Genomic DNA, 18,817 nt, shown 5'->3' with positions numbered 1-18,817 from the left:
TGGCCTAATGAACAGAGTAATGGTTTTTTTTTTTTTAAGTAGGCAACAGGAAGGAACAGGGAAGAAGAGCAGAGGCTAAAATACTCTACAACGTGGATAATAACACTCCAGGTAATGTGGACTTGACCACCGGTGTAGAGCCTATACTTCTAAAATCGGCTTGTAAAGTATGAATCATGATACAGCTAATAGGCTGGACAACTTAATATTCTGTGGAGCAAGCAGAGTGATAGCAAGATAGGAAATCACATAAAATATAAATGGATTTCTTTGTAATCTATAGTCTTCATTATACCATCAGGAGGGTGAGTCTATTTCTGATTTGTTCCTTGGGATGATTTTTAAATCTGAAGTTCATAGGTTTCTTTGGTTGGGAAATCACCAGTTTTCCCAGCTGCAATGGAGGCCGGTGGTAGATGACTAGACTCAAAATGCATCTTTTCAGAAAAACTTCCCTAACTTCATGCCATATTCTGATCATGCGCATATTCTTACAGCCCTTACATGTCTTTTTTATTATGGTCTTACAGGCCATGCAAAATTCTTGGAAAAAGGGACTCGGAATCAGGACATCTGGGTTCTAATCTGGCCCCTTCCAGTAGACGAGAACTTGGGAAAGGCACTTGTACCTTCTCTCTAAGATTTTAATCTGCCAAACGAGAGGCCTGGCCCATGATTTCCAAGGTACTTTCAGTTACAATATTTTATGATCACAGGATTCTGTTTTGTATTTTGCACTGTGAGCATGTGTATGTGTGTGTGTGTGTGTGTGTGTGTGTGTGTGTGTGTGTGATGGTTCCCAAATGTCTGGAATGTGTATAACCTGTAAGTTCCTTCAGAGGAGAAACGTATTCCTGTCTCCTCAGTATTTTCCCTCACAATGAAGCATTAACATAACAAATATAAGATTGAACCAAAGTTGGTTGGGCTATGCATTTGATTACAGAACAAAAATCTGGCCCTGTATGTCCAGGGGTGTCAATCCAAGTGCAGCTTGAAAAACGGCTAGATTTTTCAAAAGCAAGCTTCCTCCCAGCCTAGCCCCTTATTCTGCCCTTCTCTAAAACAGACCCAAGAAAAAGTGAGTGTTACCCAGTTATATACAAATTATGGTGGGCTTTTAGCTAATAGAATAGTTACTTGTGTTTGGCAGGAGCAAGATCAAGGAAAAATCCTCAGAGCATTTTTGGCTGGGTTTTGAAGGGACCAGAGGACAGCTAGAGACTTGAAGATCAGCAGGTGGAAATAAAAATAATTAGCTGACCTAAAGCATGGACTTGTTGGGCAATAGTAATTGGGCCAGATTGAAAGGAAAGAATTAAAGAGATCAAGATTAGGAAGTTTGGTGAGAGTCAGAGAGACAGACATGGTAATTATATATTTGAAATTTGGACATGAGGTCTGACAGTGGGGCAAAATATTTGAAAACCAGATGTTTGAGAAAAGCTGGTCATGTAAGAGACAGAAGATGATCCGAGTGAGGATCTGAGGCTTTTCTCAGCAGAGCACTGGAGGCTCCTGTACAGAGGAGCAAGGAATCAGCCAGGCCAACGCAGCAACAGTGTTCCAGACACAAGACCAGCAACAGATGCAAACAGAGTATTGATTCAAGGAAACTCATTCGAGGCTACTACAATACTCTGGGAGGGAGGCATGAGGGCTGCGTTAAGATAGAGATAATACGAACAGAAATAAAGGAAGGAAGGGTGTAAAAGAAAAGACATGACACCTGACTGGCTGTGGAGGGCAAGGAAAAGAGTCAAAAGAGTAAGCAATGCCCAGGAGAAGGGAGTTACCACCAGCACAAGCTGGACATTGAAGGGGAGGAGCTGCTTTATGGGGAAAGACAGCAACGAGCTTAGTTTTAGACAAGGTGAGTCTGAGAAGCCATTGTAGAAGGGGCCAACATTCAATGGAAAGTACGAATGGAAGAGATGGCTGAAGCCACGAGAATAAATCAGACAGTCAAGGAAGAGTGCCCTTTCAGACCTAAAAAGTGATTCTATGTGCATGCTGGACCCCTGAACTCATAGGGAACACTTTTATTTTTCCTTTTTCTTTTTCTAACCTATGAAGACAACACGCGCCTTTTAGCACTTTGGGACAGCGCTGAGTCAGCATTAATCACAGCACGATTACCAAGACAGTGCTACTGTCTCTGGATTAGGACCCAGAGACAAACCGAGGCGGTCCCTTTAAGAAGATATGATCAAAACTGTACCAACCTTCCTCATAGGTTCTACTTTCCTCTACTGCAGATGTGCATGCTGACCATCCATTTTCAAAAATGGATTTCTATGATGACTGCTCTTCTGGTGTTTCGATGGGCTCAGCTGGCTTGCCTATGTTAGGGGGTGACTCCTCGTGGAGGCCCACTGAGGGGCAGACTGCATTGCTTTGTGGGCAATGGCTGTCTCAGGAGAGGGGTTAGTCAAGGCTTGGTCATGGGAAGGGGTGCCTCCCACGCACCTCTCTGCACAGTGCGGGGGCTGGGCCCTCTGTGGCATCCTGAGACTATGGGAGGGGTCCAGAGCTCCCGGAAGCCAGAGAGTGGTCTGTTCTGTTGGACAGACTCTGCCCTGCTGGAGAGCTACACAGAATGCCTTGGAAACGGTTTAGAGTTCCTTTTCAGAGATTAAGGCCAGCTTTTTTCTTCTTTTTAAACCTTTTACTCTGAAACCCAGAGAAGCAATCAAAACATATTTACCTGGCAAACTTGGGATTTTAAATCAAATCGATTTCCAAAGTGAAAGGGGCACAGCTGGCAAACAGTTTTTAAAGCACTTGGCCCTCCATAAAGAAAACTTTGTTTTCTCTAAGCGTGGTTAAAAATAAAAGTGATGGACTTCCAGCTAGTAACCAGTCTCAAGTGATAAACTGTTAAGTCATTAACTGAGGGGCAAGGATAGATGTGGAGACCAGAGAAAACTGAACCTCTGGCAGTGACTGAATCTGTGGACTGACTCTGGACAGGAATCCAGGATGACAGAGCAGTAACGGATTAATAAGGAGAGTTGGGAGACGCATTCCTTGTCTATAAGAACCACCTTGTCAGGAGCAATGAGCAACATGGATTTTCTCATACAAACTCTTCCCTGCTCCCTGCGACAGCATCAGTGCTGGGATGGACAGACTTCCCGAGTGGGCGCTGTGATGACATTGTGATGACAATGGCTCCAGATGAATGAAAGCAGCATGTATGCATGGCTGGAGACAAGAGTGGGAGCACTCACCCAGCCTTCATGCAGACAGCACAACTGCTAGGTCCCGGCCAGGCTACCACGGGTAAGAGTGAGCACAGAAGATGAAACCCCTACTCCCACGGAGCTTACGTTCCAGTGGGGAAGAACAACAGAAACCCAATCACCACAGACGGAAACCGTGATGTGAGCTATGGGAGAAGGCAGCTCAGTTCAGGAAGCGGGAATAACAACGTGACCTGACTGAGATGGCTGGTCAGGGCAGGCTTTCCTGAGAAAGTGGCCCTTGAGCTGAGAACAATAGGATAATGGGGGTAACCAGACAAAGGGCAGGGGTGCAAGGCCCTGTGAGGGGATGAAACAAGATGCATGGTGGGATGGAAGAAGAAGCCAAGCCGATGTAAACAAGGAAAGTGACGTAGGATGAGTCTGGGGAGGCAGGCTGGGGCCGGAATGTACAGGCTCTAGGCTGTGCGAAGAATGCTCATCTTTATCAGAGAGCAATGAGAAGCCAGTGAAGGGTTCTAGGGAGGTATAATACCAGAGTTGTGCTTGAAAAATGACACTCTGGCTAAGTAAGTAAAGCAAACTTGAGGAGGGTGCAGAGAATGTGTGTGTGGCGAGGGGAAAGTAGCAGAGTGGAGCAGAGAGGACAGAGAGGACGGCAGTTGGACTAGGGTGGTCTTGATTGATTTTTGTCATTTGGAATGTGATATTAATATGTAAGTTATTTCCATAATAAAAGAAAAATCTTTCTGATCATGGACATTTTAAGTGTGCTTACACAGCTCACTAAGAAAGTTTTATTGAGGTATGCTTCATTTTATTTATAACAGGCATGGAAAAAATTATTACCCTCCCAGAATAATGTGGCTCCTGGATGAAGCGAGGAAGCCGGGAAGGAGCTCTCTCAGCTTCTCCCTCCTGATCATTTGCTAGCCTCGGGAACTTCATTGCCTTCCAGCTCCTTCATCTGTCAAATGTTCTGGGTGGGAGGAGCCTCTCCACTGGTGGTTGACAGAACCTGCTGATAGCTCTAAATTTACAACTCCGTTCACATACTTAGCATCAAAATCTACTTTCCACTTGGCTTCCAATATATGGGTAAATTTTTGCATAAAAACTTCCTGCAGTACAGAAGATAAGTCCCTTGTCTGTATGCGCAGGGATGAGTGACTGCCTCCCTAATGATGTTTTCTACCCCAAAATATTCATCTAATGCTGGTACTTCATTACTCCACAAACAACAGTTTGATTAACAGGCATCTTCAAGTCGGGTGTAACAGACAGATGCCTTCTACAGAGCAGGCTCGGATATGTCATCGTTGGCACAGGAGTCTGCCTGGCGCCAGACCTGCCGTGTGTGTCTGTGTGTGCGCGCACGTATGCGGGCATTATCTGAATCCTGTTATTTTTCATTTTCATTTTTTGCCATTCCTCTTACAGGTACATGTTCCTTTACCGATCAAGTTCTAAACCTCCTGACAAAATTAACACCAATGTTTGCCCTTTTAAAAAGAAACATAGGAAAGAACATGACTGGCTTTTTTCATTACTGTCAAATGCTGTGTAGAAAAATGAAAATAAGTATGAAAAGAGAAAAATAAAATCTCCATCGAGCATTTTAAAGGTGACAATTACACAACCAGAGCCCATTAATTGGCTCACACGTCAAGAAGGAACAAGCAAGTACACTCTCCCAACCTCGCAGGGAAGGCGATCCAAGGAGAGCAGCCCATCTGTTACCACAGCAGAGACCTGCGAGAAATAGGCATATTTCAACACAGGGCCTCCGTGACAGTCAAGAGCTGCCATCCCATCCTGGAAACTAAAACTTGACACTAAACATGAACTTCTTCTCATTGGCCGCCTCCACGGTGATGACATTTCCTCCTTTAAAACCCATTTTCTTTTTATTGCAGCAAATTAGTGACCCCAAGAACTACACACAACCCCCAGGTCACATATTTAACAATGACCTCCTGGGACCAACTCAAGATTTTCATTTTGCTAAGTGTCAGGCTAAGGGACAAAGCTGGCAGAAGGAATGCTTTCTCAGCTTTATCACGAACAATGGCAGCGAAGATGCAGAAAATCACAGGTAAGGTAAATAGCTTAGGTTTAAACGTGCCGTTTTTCAATCTTGCTACACTTTGGAAAAGTTTACTGAGGCTGTAAGTCTCCACCTTTCATTTATCTCACGGCCCTCCACCACTGCAGCACTTAGAAAAGGAAACATGACTTCTTGTTCTAAGATTCCTAGTGAATAAACAGCACCAGCTACAGACACAGACTCCAGAAGGGAAAGTTGCCCTTCCCCAGGACAAAATGACAGTCTATGCAGTGAGGGGACATACTGCTTCTCAGATATGAGTATCATGCTGCAGACCAGGGAGCAGACGAGCTGCCCCCACAGAGGCCTTTCCAGGTGACACAGAGATGGCCCAAGTTCTTCTCAGGGAAGTTACAGGGAAGAAACTTTCTAAATTTAGGATGCGGTAGAAATTGCCTGATCCAAGGTGGGGCTCCAAGGTTGCAAGTAGGCCAGGCCTCTAGGAGAGGGGACACCCCGGTGGAAATGGGCTTCTGAGGTCCTGGGGAAAGGTAAAAGGAAGAAGTGCTCTCTGAGAACTGGGCTTTATGAGGCCCAACAGCAGGAGCAGCAGGAGAACATGGCTCAGGTGTCCTTTCACGGAAGCACAACTTGTGCTGAGGGTAAGTGACTTCGAGGTTCGGAAAAGCTGCTAGGATATTGCTATGTACAGCACTTACTTAATTTCTTTAATTTATTGCTGGCAGTGAATAAACATGCCACTCTGCCAGCATATGCTCCTCAAATAATGGGAAGGACAAACATCTACACAATGTTTATGGCTGCAGCAAGAAAAGAATCTTTTTCAAAAGTTTGCTTTTTGATTTTAAAAGAAATACATGTAAATTGGTCAAAAACTGTAGAAAACGAGAAATACTTCCCATAATCCAATACACAAAGGCAATCATTATTAACACTTCCTTCTGGTCTTATTCTTCCATATTTTATTCCTACTAGTGATAATACTTCTACAATTTTGTATCTTGCTTTAAGAAATCCTGTTATATAACGGTTTTCTTAAGCTATTAAAAACTCTTTACAACATCATTTTGAATAAACACTTAGGTTGGAGACAAAAACTTATTCAAAAGGAAATCTGGATAGTATGTCTGGAAGGTGGATAAACAGTTTGTGAGAAAACTAAGAAAAGAGCTGAATATACTAGGCAGTGCAAATATTTGGACCACAGAATGCTCAAGTGGAAAAGAAAAATTTCGGTATCACCCAATTCTTTATATCTAATCATTTATATTTGCCAAAATGTTTGCCAAGGGCACAGTCTTGGACAGATGATGGCTGACATCATTAACGCTTTGGCAGACAGAATTATTAGTTAATGAGACCATGACACAGTGAAAAAATGGTTAAAAACGAACACAAATGAGGTCAATATGCTAAGGAGCACACGCTGGCAGGAAACAAGGCAGATACATAACACGGGAGAAGTGCAGCCACGCACAAAAAAGGGAAGGAAAGGAAAAAGATTCGGGGGTCACTGGGGAGTATCAACAGCCCTTGCAGCAGAGCTTCAGGGAGTTCAGGTTCAAGATGGCCGACCCACAGGCACAGTTACCTTTCTCTCTTCCTGGAAACCAATGAGGTGTCATCAAAGAAATACAAAGGGAATACATTCATAAAGGTGCTGCCAATCGGAGGGAAGTGTATTAGCAAATGAAGGTTTTGGTGAACTTCTAGAAAATGGCAGGTACATGAAACATTGATAAATCTGAGGAGAACTGGGCAGATTTCCATATTGAAGCAAACTGGGCAGGATGGACAAAAAACAACCCACATCCAGCCATATCACTGTGAAATTCAAGAACTCTAGGGATGAAGAAAAGCTCCTAAAGGCTTCTATACAGAAAAATAAATTACTACAAGAATAAGAATCAGCTTTCTCATCAGCAACATTAGATGCCAGATGGCAATAAATCCAGGCTTTCAAAATCCTGAAGGAACTGAATTCTATACCTGGTCAAACTATGGTTCAGGCATGCAAAATTCTGAAAATTTGCTTTTGCTCTTTCTGAAGAAAATTACCTCTAGATTCACACTGTGCAATGCCCATGAGGGATCTTCTTAACTAAGACCCAGCCGCGTCCTATTTGGTTTCAGATTCACCCAGGAGAGATAACAGGACTCGCAGACGCCACTAGGGGGCATGGACATTTCTCCTCAGTAGGGTCCTTGTCTACACCACGTACAGAGGTTATTCCTGCTGGCATGCAGGTGACGGCTCAGGGCAGTGTACGACTTACATTGGGCAGTGTGGAGCCACCCTGGCTTAGAAGCCTCATATTCCAGACTAAAACAATTATGTGGAGCTTTGCAATAGCTCCACAAACACAGGTCAGGAGGGACATGCCTAGTCTCAAAAGTCAGAGCACTCAGGAAACCCAAAGCTACGGCTTTCAACCAGATATTTGCAGTCCTCCCAGGCCAGCTGCAATTTACAAGAGGGAGTAATTTTTATCATAAGCAATAATGCCTAATCGTACAGCGGACATTCCACTTCTGTCAGGTTTTCTGGGGAACTGATAGAGAGAGGTAACTAACTGGGCCCTAGGTCAGTACTTCCTGTAAAGGACAACAGGTTTTGTTAACCTTGTATTCACGTTCTACAAAAAGAAAAAGAAATCCAAGAAACAGTGGAACCAACCTAAATAGGAAAGAAAAAGAAACTGTAAGAGAGTAGGCAGGCCTAGGAAGCAGTCTGTTCAAAACTAAACAATGACCAAACAGCATGCTTTAGAAACTTCTGTTAACAGGAAAAAGAGGCAATTAAGAACTCTAGAAAAACAAAAAGCTGGCTAATATGAAGGTATTTATTATTTGTGGAATAACTTTGAGCTTTGGTAAGAAAATCAAGTCTACTTGATCTGAACACAGTATAATTCTTTGAAGAGGGGCACAAATTTAGTGACAGAATTATTTCCCTCACAATAGATCCAACGAATTATTAGATATGTAGTGAACAATATTTATATAGTTATGATAGTAAAAGGAACTCTTAGTGGTTTTCCTTTTTCAGAATCAACTTATACTTAGCACATGGAAGATTTGACTATTAGGTTGGTGCAAAAATAATTGAGGTATAAAAGGTTAAAAATAATTGCAAAAACCGCAATTACTTTTGCACCAACCTAATAGAATAGAACGAAAAATAAGTATCATAAATCTTTCCAATGTCAATGTGATGGGACACCTAACAGAAAGTGGGGAGACAGAGGGAACTACAGGAGTGGTAATTTCTTTATTAATAAGTAGCGAGTCAAGAAATACTGTCCACAATTGATGGATCAAAATATAGAGATTTAAGTATATTGTTTAATTTTAAAAGGTCAGTAGTAGCAGAACTAAAAAGGGAAACATAATTAACCAAAAATGAGGAGTGGTTAAGTAAACCAAATTCATCATTTTTTTATAGCAAGGAATTAGTACAGTTAATTATTATACTACGGTATAGTTAATAAACAGATATAAAATATTATTTAGAGTGGAGAAGTTACAAAAACTAAAAAAAACAGTCAAAAGTAGTTCCAAAATAGTCAAAAATAGTCAAAAATAGTTCCATTCCTCCTACTTCTGAGGAATGGAACAGAAGATGGGAAGGTACATTTTCACTTTTCATTTATACCTTTTTGTATTAAATTTTCCCTGTGCATGTCTTACATGTATAATAAAAAGACTGATGTTAGTATCTTACTGTATTGACAGTCGTAGGTTCAACAATTTAGAGGACAGTAGAGAAAAGGAATCAAAGATTGGAAAGTGAAGTCTTTTAGAATAAGGCTAACGGGTACAGGAATAGATTATGTGAAAACAGAGGGGTAAAAAGTAAAATCAGTCAGTACATTTGCAATGACATGGATAAACCTTGAGGGCATTATGCTAAGTGAAACAAGTCAGACAGACAAACACGGTATGATTCCACTTATATGTGGAATCAAAAAAAAAAAAAAATCCGAACTCTTAAACAGAATACATTGGCTGTTGCCAGAGGCAGGGGGGTGTGGGGTGGGGGAAATGGGTGAAGGTGGTCCAAAGGTTCACACTTCCAGTTATAAGATACATAAATTTTGGCATATAATGTACAGCACGGTGACTACACTGAACTGTAATATTTGAGACGGCTAAGAGAATAGATCTTGAAAGTTCTCATCACAAGAAAAAAATTGTAACTACAGCAGGTGATAGAAGCATTAACTACTGTGGTAATCATTTTGCAATATATACACATATCAAATCATGACGTTGTACATCCTGAACTTACACACAATGTTATGTACCAATTATATCTCAGTAAAGCTGGCAAAGAATCAAAATCAGTCAGTACAAAAACAGGGTTCTCTATCATAGAAAATGAGCCTTTATCCTGAAAGCAAAACAAGAGATGGTCCAACTGTAGCAGATAGAACCTAGGACACCAATAAAGAAAAATACACTGCCCTCAACCCCCCAAGAGCAGAGGGATTTACAGGGGGACACTGAAGAAGCTCATCTTCTAGGTGTTTTTCAGAGGACAGTAAAAATCTGCCCTCTGATTTCATGACTAGGTAGAATATTACCAAGAGGCACGCTGTAATCTTTAAAGATCCTATAGGGTTTCATTTATAACATGACTCACATTTTCTTTTGACTTACATTCTTTATTTCAATAAAAAGCAGGCTATAACTCTTGACGCTAATAGAATCCTCTCTCGAGGACCGCTCTGGAGCGTACTAGTTAAAAAGGAAAGGCTTTCTTCTTTTATCATCTGCATACCTTCCATTATATGCCTTAAGACTTAACTCAGAAGTGGAAGACACCATGGATTCAGCTTGTGCCTATACACATAAAACCATAACCTTCAGTTCCAGTGATTCTTAGAGGGTTAACAGGCACTTGCCTTCTTGCTACTACTCTTGTTCTTGTCATGTATCACTTATTTGTTAATGTGTAAAGCATTTACTGCTGTAGCATCTAAGTGCTAACACACAAAGTTAAAAACATAGAAATTATTTAAATCTACCAACTAATGGAAACAAGAAATAAAAAAAGAGGGGAAAAAAGATGCTGACGACTTAATGTAAAGCTACTGCGAGAGGATCTAATGAGTGAATGGGTTTCTGAATCAAAAAAACCCATTTAAATAAATATAAAATCAATATGATATGTACCTGGTCAGTAGTTAGTCAGCCAGTTCTTGCTAAAACCCCACATTGTATAATACTTTCAACAAGGGGACATAAAAGAAAGAGAAGAGGAATCCAATTTGTAGCACATACAATGGCAGAAGAGATGGGTGATGGTAAGCAGTGAGATGTGTAAAGGGAAGCAGAGGGTCTGGCCTGTGCACTGTACACCCCATAAGCTATTGCTCTGAAAGGACAAATGAGTTGTTTGTGGGCCCTGAAGGCCTCCTCTTGCATAAAAAGGATTGTAGGAGCTTGGAAACAAGTTAGCCACTTCATTTCCCAGTTTCCAGCATCTAGCTTGGTTTAGCTCTCTCTAGGAATGCTTTGGGTGCTAGGAGGCAATGCAGTACGGTGGAAAGGGCCTTTCATTTTCTCCTTATCAAATGAGGACAACATCCCACAAGGTATTTTGTATTCGGGACAAAATGAGATAAAACATGTGGAAATACTGGAATACTATTATTAAATGATTGTCGGTGTTCTTGTGCTATGGCAGCAATAGCTACAGGCTTTGTGTGCCACTGAGAAGTCGCTGCCTACCCAGGAACTGTGTTTCCCAGCCAGAGAGCAGGTGCTGTGGCAACTGACCAGTTCTCCCTGGTGCAGTGCAGGTGGAAGGGCTGTACACGGCATCCAGGCCCAGGATGCTTTGAACCGAGGGACTTGCGCTCTGCTCTTTCCCCAGCTGCCACCCTCATGTGGTGATGCTGGCCAGGCCCTAGGTGATGGCAGAACCACAGAAGAAAGATGTCTGGGTTCCTCAGTCACCTGTGGAGAAGAGCTGCTTGACAACCGGGAACACCCATACTCACTGCTACATGACTGAGAAACACGATTGTGTTAAGCCTCTGAAAAGTTGAAGCCACTATTTGTTATAGTAGCAAGTGTTACCTTAACCAACATAAACATGCCACGTGATAATTACTATACTAATAAAGGTGAGGTCGTCAGATACTGCACCAAACAAGCCGTCATCAATGATATTACAAAATCTTGGCCAAATAAGCACATGAAAAGATGTTTGGCATCATTAGCCATCAGGAAAATGCAAATCAAAACCAAAATGAGACGCCATTTTGTTTCCACTACGATGGCTATGAACAAAAAGACAATAACAAGTACTGGTAAGAATGTGGAGAAATTGGAACCCTCACACATTGCTGGTGGGAATGCAAAATGGTATAGCTGCTGTGGAAAATCTGGCAGTTCCTCAAAAACTCAAATAGTTACCATTAAGACCCAGCAATTCTACTGCAATTCTAGGTAGATACCCAAGAGCACTGAAAACAATGTTCACATAAAAACTTATACAGGAATATTCATGGAAGGACTATATATAACAGCGAAAAAAATGGAAATAATTCAAATGTTCATCAACTGATCAATGGATAAATAAAATGTGGTTATCTCTCTCTCTCTCTCTATCAGATTAAATATTATTCAGTCATGAAAAGGAATGAAATGCTGATACGTGCTATAACACGAATGAACCTTGAAAAGATTATCCTAAGCGAAAGAAGCCAGGAAGAAAAGATCACTTACTACATGACGCCATTTATCTAAAATGTCTAGAATATGCAGACAGAAGTATATTATTAGGTGCTGGGGCAGAGGGAGCTGGAGGGAAATGGGGAGACTGTTAATGGGTAGATTTCTTTTTGGAGTGATGAAAATGTTCTAGAACATTAGATAGTAGTGATGATTGCGTAACTCAGTGAATATATTAAAAAGCACTGAATTATATGATTTAAAAGGGTGAATTTTATGGCATGTGAATCATATCTCAATTAAAAAAACACCAGCTATTTGCTTCATCATGCCTCCCAGAGAATGTAGACCTGAGCTCTGTTCTGGTAATGACTGGAAAGGGTCTGAGGGAATCTTCTAGGATGCTGGAATTGTGCTAATTTTGAACTGAGTGGTAGTTACATGCGTATACACACATGTAAACATTCGTTCTAGGCATGATTCTAGGCTGGTCAGAATGAGCAGAATTCTTCCTGCTGGCTTCCCCACAGACAGAGTAAGCTCCAACAAAGCTCCAGTGCCCTATGCATGAAATGCCCGTTTGCCTACGAAGAACCTAAGGTACAAGCTTTCCTCAGTTTAGGTAACTGTGTAGCTAACACGGAGAAGAGATAAATATTTAAAGCTAACCTTGAGATTGACATGAGGGTGGGGAATACGATAGAGTCCCAGAATAATTACTAAAGTGTATACTGCATCAGCAAAACTTTCTAAAAGTCCTAAAGGGTAGTATGGGATGTGGGGGGAGGACCCAAGAGAGGATTGTATCTTTCTTTACCTGCTTAGGTACATGCCATTTTTGAAGGTCAAGTTTCAATCACTTGTTTGGTCAGCTTGTTTGGTCATACAACATAAATTCTCATTTAAGTACTTAATAGTCAAAACTGAAGTAAAGGATCATCAGAATGTTTTCAACCTCCAAATAAGATATAATTTGGTGATTCCATGAATCTTCATTGGAACTTTCAGAATCCATTGGAAAGCCTATTTTTTAAATTGGAATAAACTCCTCAAAGCATGTCACTTACTTGCAGGAGACTTTAGTTCTGTCAGCCACCATGGTCCACTGTTGCTGGTTGGTGGAAACCTCAACGTAGTAGCTGTAGCTTCGATCGTCACAGTCCCAAAGCAATAACCTGAACAAACGGCAAACAAGGATGCTATGAATGTTCTGACGGGCTGTTCCTTAGGCTGTAGGCATGCGGGATCCATGTCTACCCAACCCCCCTGCCTGCCTCCTTTGCCCCTAGGAATGGACAAAGAAAGTGAATCCCCAACAAAATGAATCTCTCAACAAAAGTTTGGTGAGAGAAGGCGGTGTTCGTCTGCAGGAAGAAGTTTGGCTCTTTAGGAATTTATCTCACAATCATCCCATCCCAGGCCGCCTCTGTCCGCCAAGTGGCAAAGCTTGTCTGACTGGCCGATCAGGGAGAAGATGTCACCAAATCCCCCCTTCCAGTCTTACAACTCTCACCTTCAGTGGGCTGGGCTCTCCAAAGGTAACATCCTGAGGCCAGGTTCTCGGGAGAATCTGTGTTTTCTAATTGGTAATAACTAATATGTCCCAATGACCTTAATTATCATATTTTAGGTTCCTTCTCATTCTTCGTAGGCTTTTTGTTTGTATAGCTTTGGTAAGATTGTCTGATTTGGAGATATAGGCAAATATATATTCATTAATAAAACTTTCCCATTATTTAGAAATTATCTTGGTCCTGTTCTTCTTATCCCCTCTTTAGCCCACATAAGAACCTAATCATTGACTATATGATTCCATTTGCATAAAGCTCAAAAGAGACAAAATTTATCTATGGTGACAGGAACCAGAATAGCGGTAACCTCTGAGGGAGGTAATGATTGGACAAGGGTATAAGGGAACCCTCTGGGATGCTGGAAATGTGCTGATTTTGATCTGAGTAGCAGTGACATGTAAATATTCATCGAGCTGTATATAAAATATCTGTGCACTGTATGTGTGTTGCTCCTCAATTTTTAAAAATAGAGCAAAAAAACAAAAAACAAAACATAAAACAAACCTTAAGTATTGTAATACGGGATCAGACTCCAGTCCAGCATTCTGCTTCTGCCTCTGACAGTGCCACAGTGTGACAGATCATTATTTTCTATCATGGCAGCCTCCTAAGTCCTTTCATACAATATACTATCTTACTGCTTTACAGGTAAGTCATAACATTTCCTTCCTCCATCAACTAGAAAGACAGTGAGCTCCCTGAAGGCAGTACCTATGTCTTACTGGGTTTTCCATCCTCAGTACTTGCATAGTGTCTCACATGGAGTCTACACTCAATGAATGTTTGCTGAACAAATACATTATACGGTAATAATAACGATAATTATTACCATAATGGTCAACAATTCTTTGATGCTTACTGTGCACCTGGCCCTATGTTAAGTGCTCTATGTAATTTATCTTATTAAATCCTTCCAAAAACCCTCTTAACAAACATTATTCTCATCAAATTATAGATGGTGAAAGTGAGGCGTAAAGCTGTTAAGCAACTAGTCTAAGCTCAGTTAGTGATGGTATTATAAATACCAGGTTCTCACCCGGTGTCCTCACCCAAGCCTACTTCTGTAATCCCTCTGCCAAATGCTTCCTTTACTCCCCAATGGATAGATCTGGGCCACAATTTTCAACCGGTAACCTATCACTCTACAAAAGTAGTTCAGATGATTTTCCCTTAATCTTGCAATTATAACCAATGAAAAATCCTTTATATGAGGTTCAGTTTAGCCTCACCTATAAAGCTATTATTGAGGATAAGAAATACCACTGTGCTCCCCTTTCTCTTTACCCTTTGTTCCTTGTTTTCAATTATATATATATATATATATATATATATTTTTTTTTTTTTTTTTTTTTTTTTGCTCTCGATGACTAAATCGACAATACCTAGTATTTTGGAATTCATCTTTTAAGCACGGAAAACTATTAAAAGGTTTTGGAAAGCATAAACAGATTACACTTACTGATTCCCTTTAATTCACGGGAGTATTTAATCTCTCAGAGTATGCTGAATGAATCAGACAGGATCCCTCCCTATTGTTTTTATGAGTTCAATAATTCTACTCTTAGATTATATCAATTTGCCTGATAAGAAAGTGAATCATTTCCCTCATTAGTCATTTCCTCAAATATTATTGTAGTCTCTCAGCACGTTGATACAGTTAGCCTACGCTAATTTATATTCATGTTTAGTAACTTTTAAAAGTGTACTTTTTGCATCTATGTTTGCATGGTTCTCAAAATGATTATAAGCCTTTTAGAATGACCATTGATCTTTTTCTTTTTAAAAAATAATTCTACTCCAAATATGTGCTCTGTTCATAGTGTCAGTTTCTCTCATACATGTTCTGGGCCGAAATCATTCATAACTCTGCCAGAGTTGATTCAAACCAGGAAAACATTTCAAATTAATTAATTATTCTCTTTACTTAACAGCTCTGGTAATGGGCTTTTTGGGAGACAATGTTGAGGCTATTTCCCCAATGGATCCTTTGGATTATTTATGGAGATCCAGGTCTACCATAATCCCGCTCCTTCTGATAATGAGTTAGTGTTCCTACCAGGGTATCCCAATGAAAATAATCAGGTCCCTTTGGAATAGAATTTAACCAGATCTCGAAATGTTTCATGGGAAAAGACTGCCCCAAGGATATGGGATATGGAGAAGATAAAAAGGAAGACTGATTATGAGTACCATAAATGTTCTTGGAGAGATTCTTGGAGTGACAGCACATGGAAAGAATTTCTCAAGTTGTGCATATTGTGTCCCATAGTAGTTTATTCTATAAAGTCCTCCAATTTGTTTCAAGGGAAATTATTACGTTTAAATGAGGATCACCTGTAATTCCAATAATTTCGTAAACACATACACACAGTGCAAGTTATTTGTAACTTGCTTGTTTTGCTTCATGGTCTATTATGAATACCTTTTTTGTATCATCAAATAGTCTTCCTCATTACACGTACTGGCTTCGCAGAATTTTGCTGTATGGATGTCTCATCATTTATTTAATCAGTCTCTTATTACTGGGCACTTAGGTAGTTGATAACATTGCACTGTTAATGAAAATTCCGTGAACATTCTTATAAGCTAAATCTATGATTGCTGCCTTTGAAAGTTTCCATAAGTGAAATTCCTGGAGCGGGGCATGTGAGGCCTTGATATGGTTAGAAAATAGCTGTACACAAACAAAAGTTTGTACCAATTTATACTCACACTACCAAGAGTGTATAACAAATCCCATTTCTGTGAGTCACCACCAATACTGTGCTTTATCTTTAAAAATACTGTCAATTTGACAGACAAAATATATCTCATTATATACTTTAATTTGCAGCTTTTTACTTGTCATTGAACTTGAACATTTTACCCATTTTCTACTTATATTTATCCTTTTGTTAATGACTTACAAGATGCCCTCTGTATTCTAAGGATATTAATCCACTGCCTATCATAGTTCATATGCTGAAGATATTAATTTTTATTAGCCTAGTCTATCGATCTCTACCTCAGTAATTTTTCCTGGCCTAAAGTCTTTTTTCTGAACAGCAGCCAAATGCACAGACTGGTCGAGACATCTCCTCTCTATTTCTCTATTAAGAGTCCCTGGGGGCTGGAAGTGTGGGGTCATGGTGACTCCTGAGTGGAAAAGGGACACTGATAATGGATCTGAGGTTATCAAGCCCAGGGCTCAGACTCACCTACACTTTTGAATTGTTAAGAGACATTCGAATTCATGGGCTAGGGTATTATTTACTTGGAATTTAGGTTTAGCCAGGAATGAAAATCCCTTTGTTGATTCAACTGAAAAAAAGCAAGCACAGCTTAAGGACAGTAAAGGGAAAGGTGGCTCCATTTATTTTTTCCATGGAGAGACATTTTGTTCTTGGAAGGCACAACTGCAAAGCCAACTCCCTTCACTTCTTTCCCTGCCCACAAAGTCTGTTCCGATGTCTTTCCACCTGCAACAACAGAGATATTTCCGGTTTGTAATCTGCCCGGAGAATGGCTGCCCAGGGAGCTGGCCCTGGACTCACACACTCCCTCTGACTTGAACTGAGTGGAGCTCCTTAAATGGACGCCCTGCATCTGCAAACCTCCACCCCTACATCAAAAGCCCTTTTCAAAGGAAGCCGCTGGCCAAAGCTATCAACCCAGATCAGTCTCTGTCTAGCTGTTGCCACACACCCCTCACCTAATGAGCACATGAAATGCCTGGTGATGGGAAATGCCTCTCCTCCGTCTTCCTTTATTCTCATTGTGGAGTTTCCCTTCAAAGCAGTAAAATGCTGGGCTTTTAAAAATTGATTAACAGATGTGATTTTGCCTACATCTCCCATAAACGCTCTGGCTGGCTGCAAACCATTGATTACCACGGTTCAGTTTACAGCAACTAATTGCTCTCTTTGCTGGTGTTTTGATACAAAATTCAATAGCGAATATGTTTTCAAAACTCCACTTTGTGGCGAGAGTCAGAAGTGACTTGAGGCAAACCCAGTGGACTGAGTTTTTTCCCTTCTTTAAAATAATTGCTCTCTCATCAGTCTGTGAAGAAAGTTTCCAAATTGTAGCATTCTAATTGGAAAGTCTGCATTATGCATGCGATGACAAACTGTGTTGTGCTGAATGGCATTTTTTTTTTCATCCCTTTCGTAAGGGATTAATTCTGTGCCAGACTGGGAACAATGGCTGAAGTTTAATAGTGGAGATCAACAGCTTCTCCACTGAATTGGCTCCTCTTTTAGATGACAAGCAAGTGTCTGTTTTGCCTGTGTCTAACTTGTCCATTGTCTGGGGGAGACTCCCCTGGAAGGCCTGGAGCCAGGATTGCTGCTGTTGCAGAGTTTTCTCATTTGGGTGAAAACAAGACAACTAAGGGAAGATCCATTGCCATGATATTAGTAATATGATAATAATATATCATCAAACCCACTTCTAATCTCTCAGTCAAAATCAAATCTGACCTCCAAAATTTGTACAGACTATTCTTTGTTAAAGATCTTCAGAAATTAAGTTCTTCAGAAATAATTGTCCTCCATTCAACAATTAGACAAATATTTACTGAGTACTGACTATGGGACATAATTTACTTGTACTTCAGCTTCATCCCTTGTGAAATTAAAGGTCTAGATTTGATAGTTTCTAAGGTCTCTTTTGGTTCTAACGTTTGATAATTCTCTGCGACAGCAACATGCAGTAGAGGTTGCTTTTCTTTTTGACACACTTGTCCATCCTCTCTTTGAGACTTCCTGGCCCAACCTGGAGGTCAACATGGTGTATATAGCCTGAGCTTGGTTTGTAGACTTGACTGCATTCTAGGAAGAAACAGTACCCATGCTGTGTCAATCAGATTTCCTCTAAAAATTTTAGAATTATGTGAGATTCTCGCTAACTGGCCCTGTTCATTTAAAATGCGATGATGAAAATGCAGGCGTTCTTAGGGTGATCCTCTTTCAGCAGAGGCACAAAAGAAACAAAGGAAGGAAGTCACCTGCAGTGAGAAGCAAAGGAGACAGATGGCATGGCCCAGGGAGGGTGTCTGGGCTCCTGGCGGAATTCCAGTACCTAATTTAGTACCTGTGAGGGCCACCAGAATTTCTGTCCCAGTGTTCTATGAGAAATCTCTCAATCATTGAAATAAAGTCATCATTTATAGCTTAAGTCACCTTTTCCTGGTTTCTGCAGCTTGAAATCTAAAGGGCTGAAGACAAGATAAGCTCCTAGCAGAGTATGTGAGACAGAAAAGGGACTCAAGAGTGGCTGTTCAGACACAAGAATGACGTGATGGCTAC

The 18,817-nt window shown here is 40.7% G+C and overlaps 1 protein-coding gene across 4 annotated transcripts in view; it reads right to left on the bottom strand.

Annotated features, from left to right (window-relative positions):
* BTBD9 (BTB domain containing 9) overlaps positions 1 to 18,817 on the bottom strand; it is a 442,816-nt gene that overhangs the window by 64,908 nt on the left and 359,091 nt on the right. For all 4 annotated transcript variants that reach the window (XM_081044978.1, XM_081044977.1, XM_081044979.1 and 1 more), the window contains one exon: positions 13,026 to 13,133. In XM_081044978.1, coding sequence (XP_080901104.1) covers positions 13,026 to 13,133 — 108 coding nt within the window. The remainder of the gene's footprint in view (positions 1 to 13,025; positions 13,134 to 18,817) is intronic.

This window comes from Rhinolophus hipposideros (assembly GCF_964194185.1).
Source record: "Rhinolophus hipposideros genome assembly, chromosome: 3".
NCBI classification, from domain to species: Eukaryota; Metazoa; Chordata; class Mammalia; order Chiroptera; family Rhinolophidae; genus Rhinolophus; species Rhinolophus hipposideros.
This window is presented reverse-complemented; position numbering and strand designations above follow the sequence as displayed.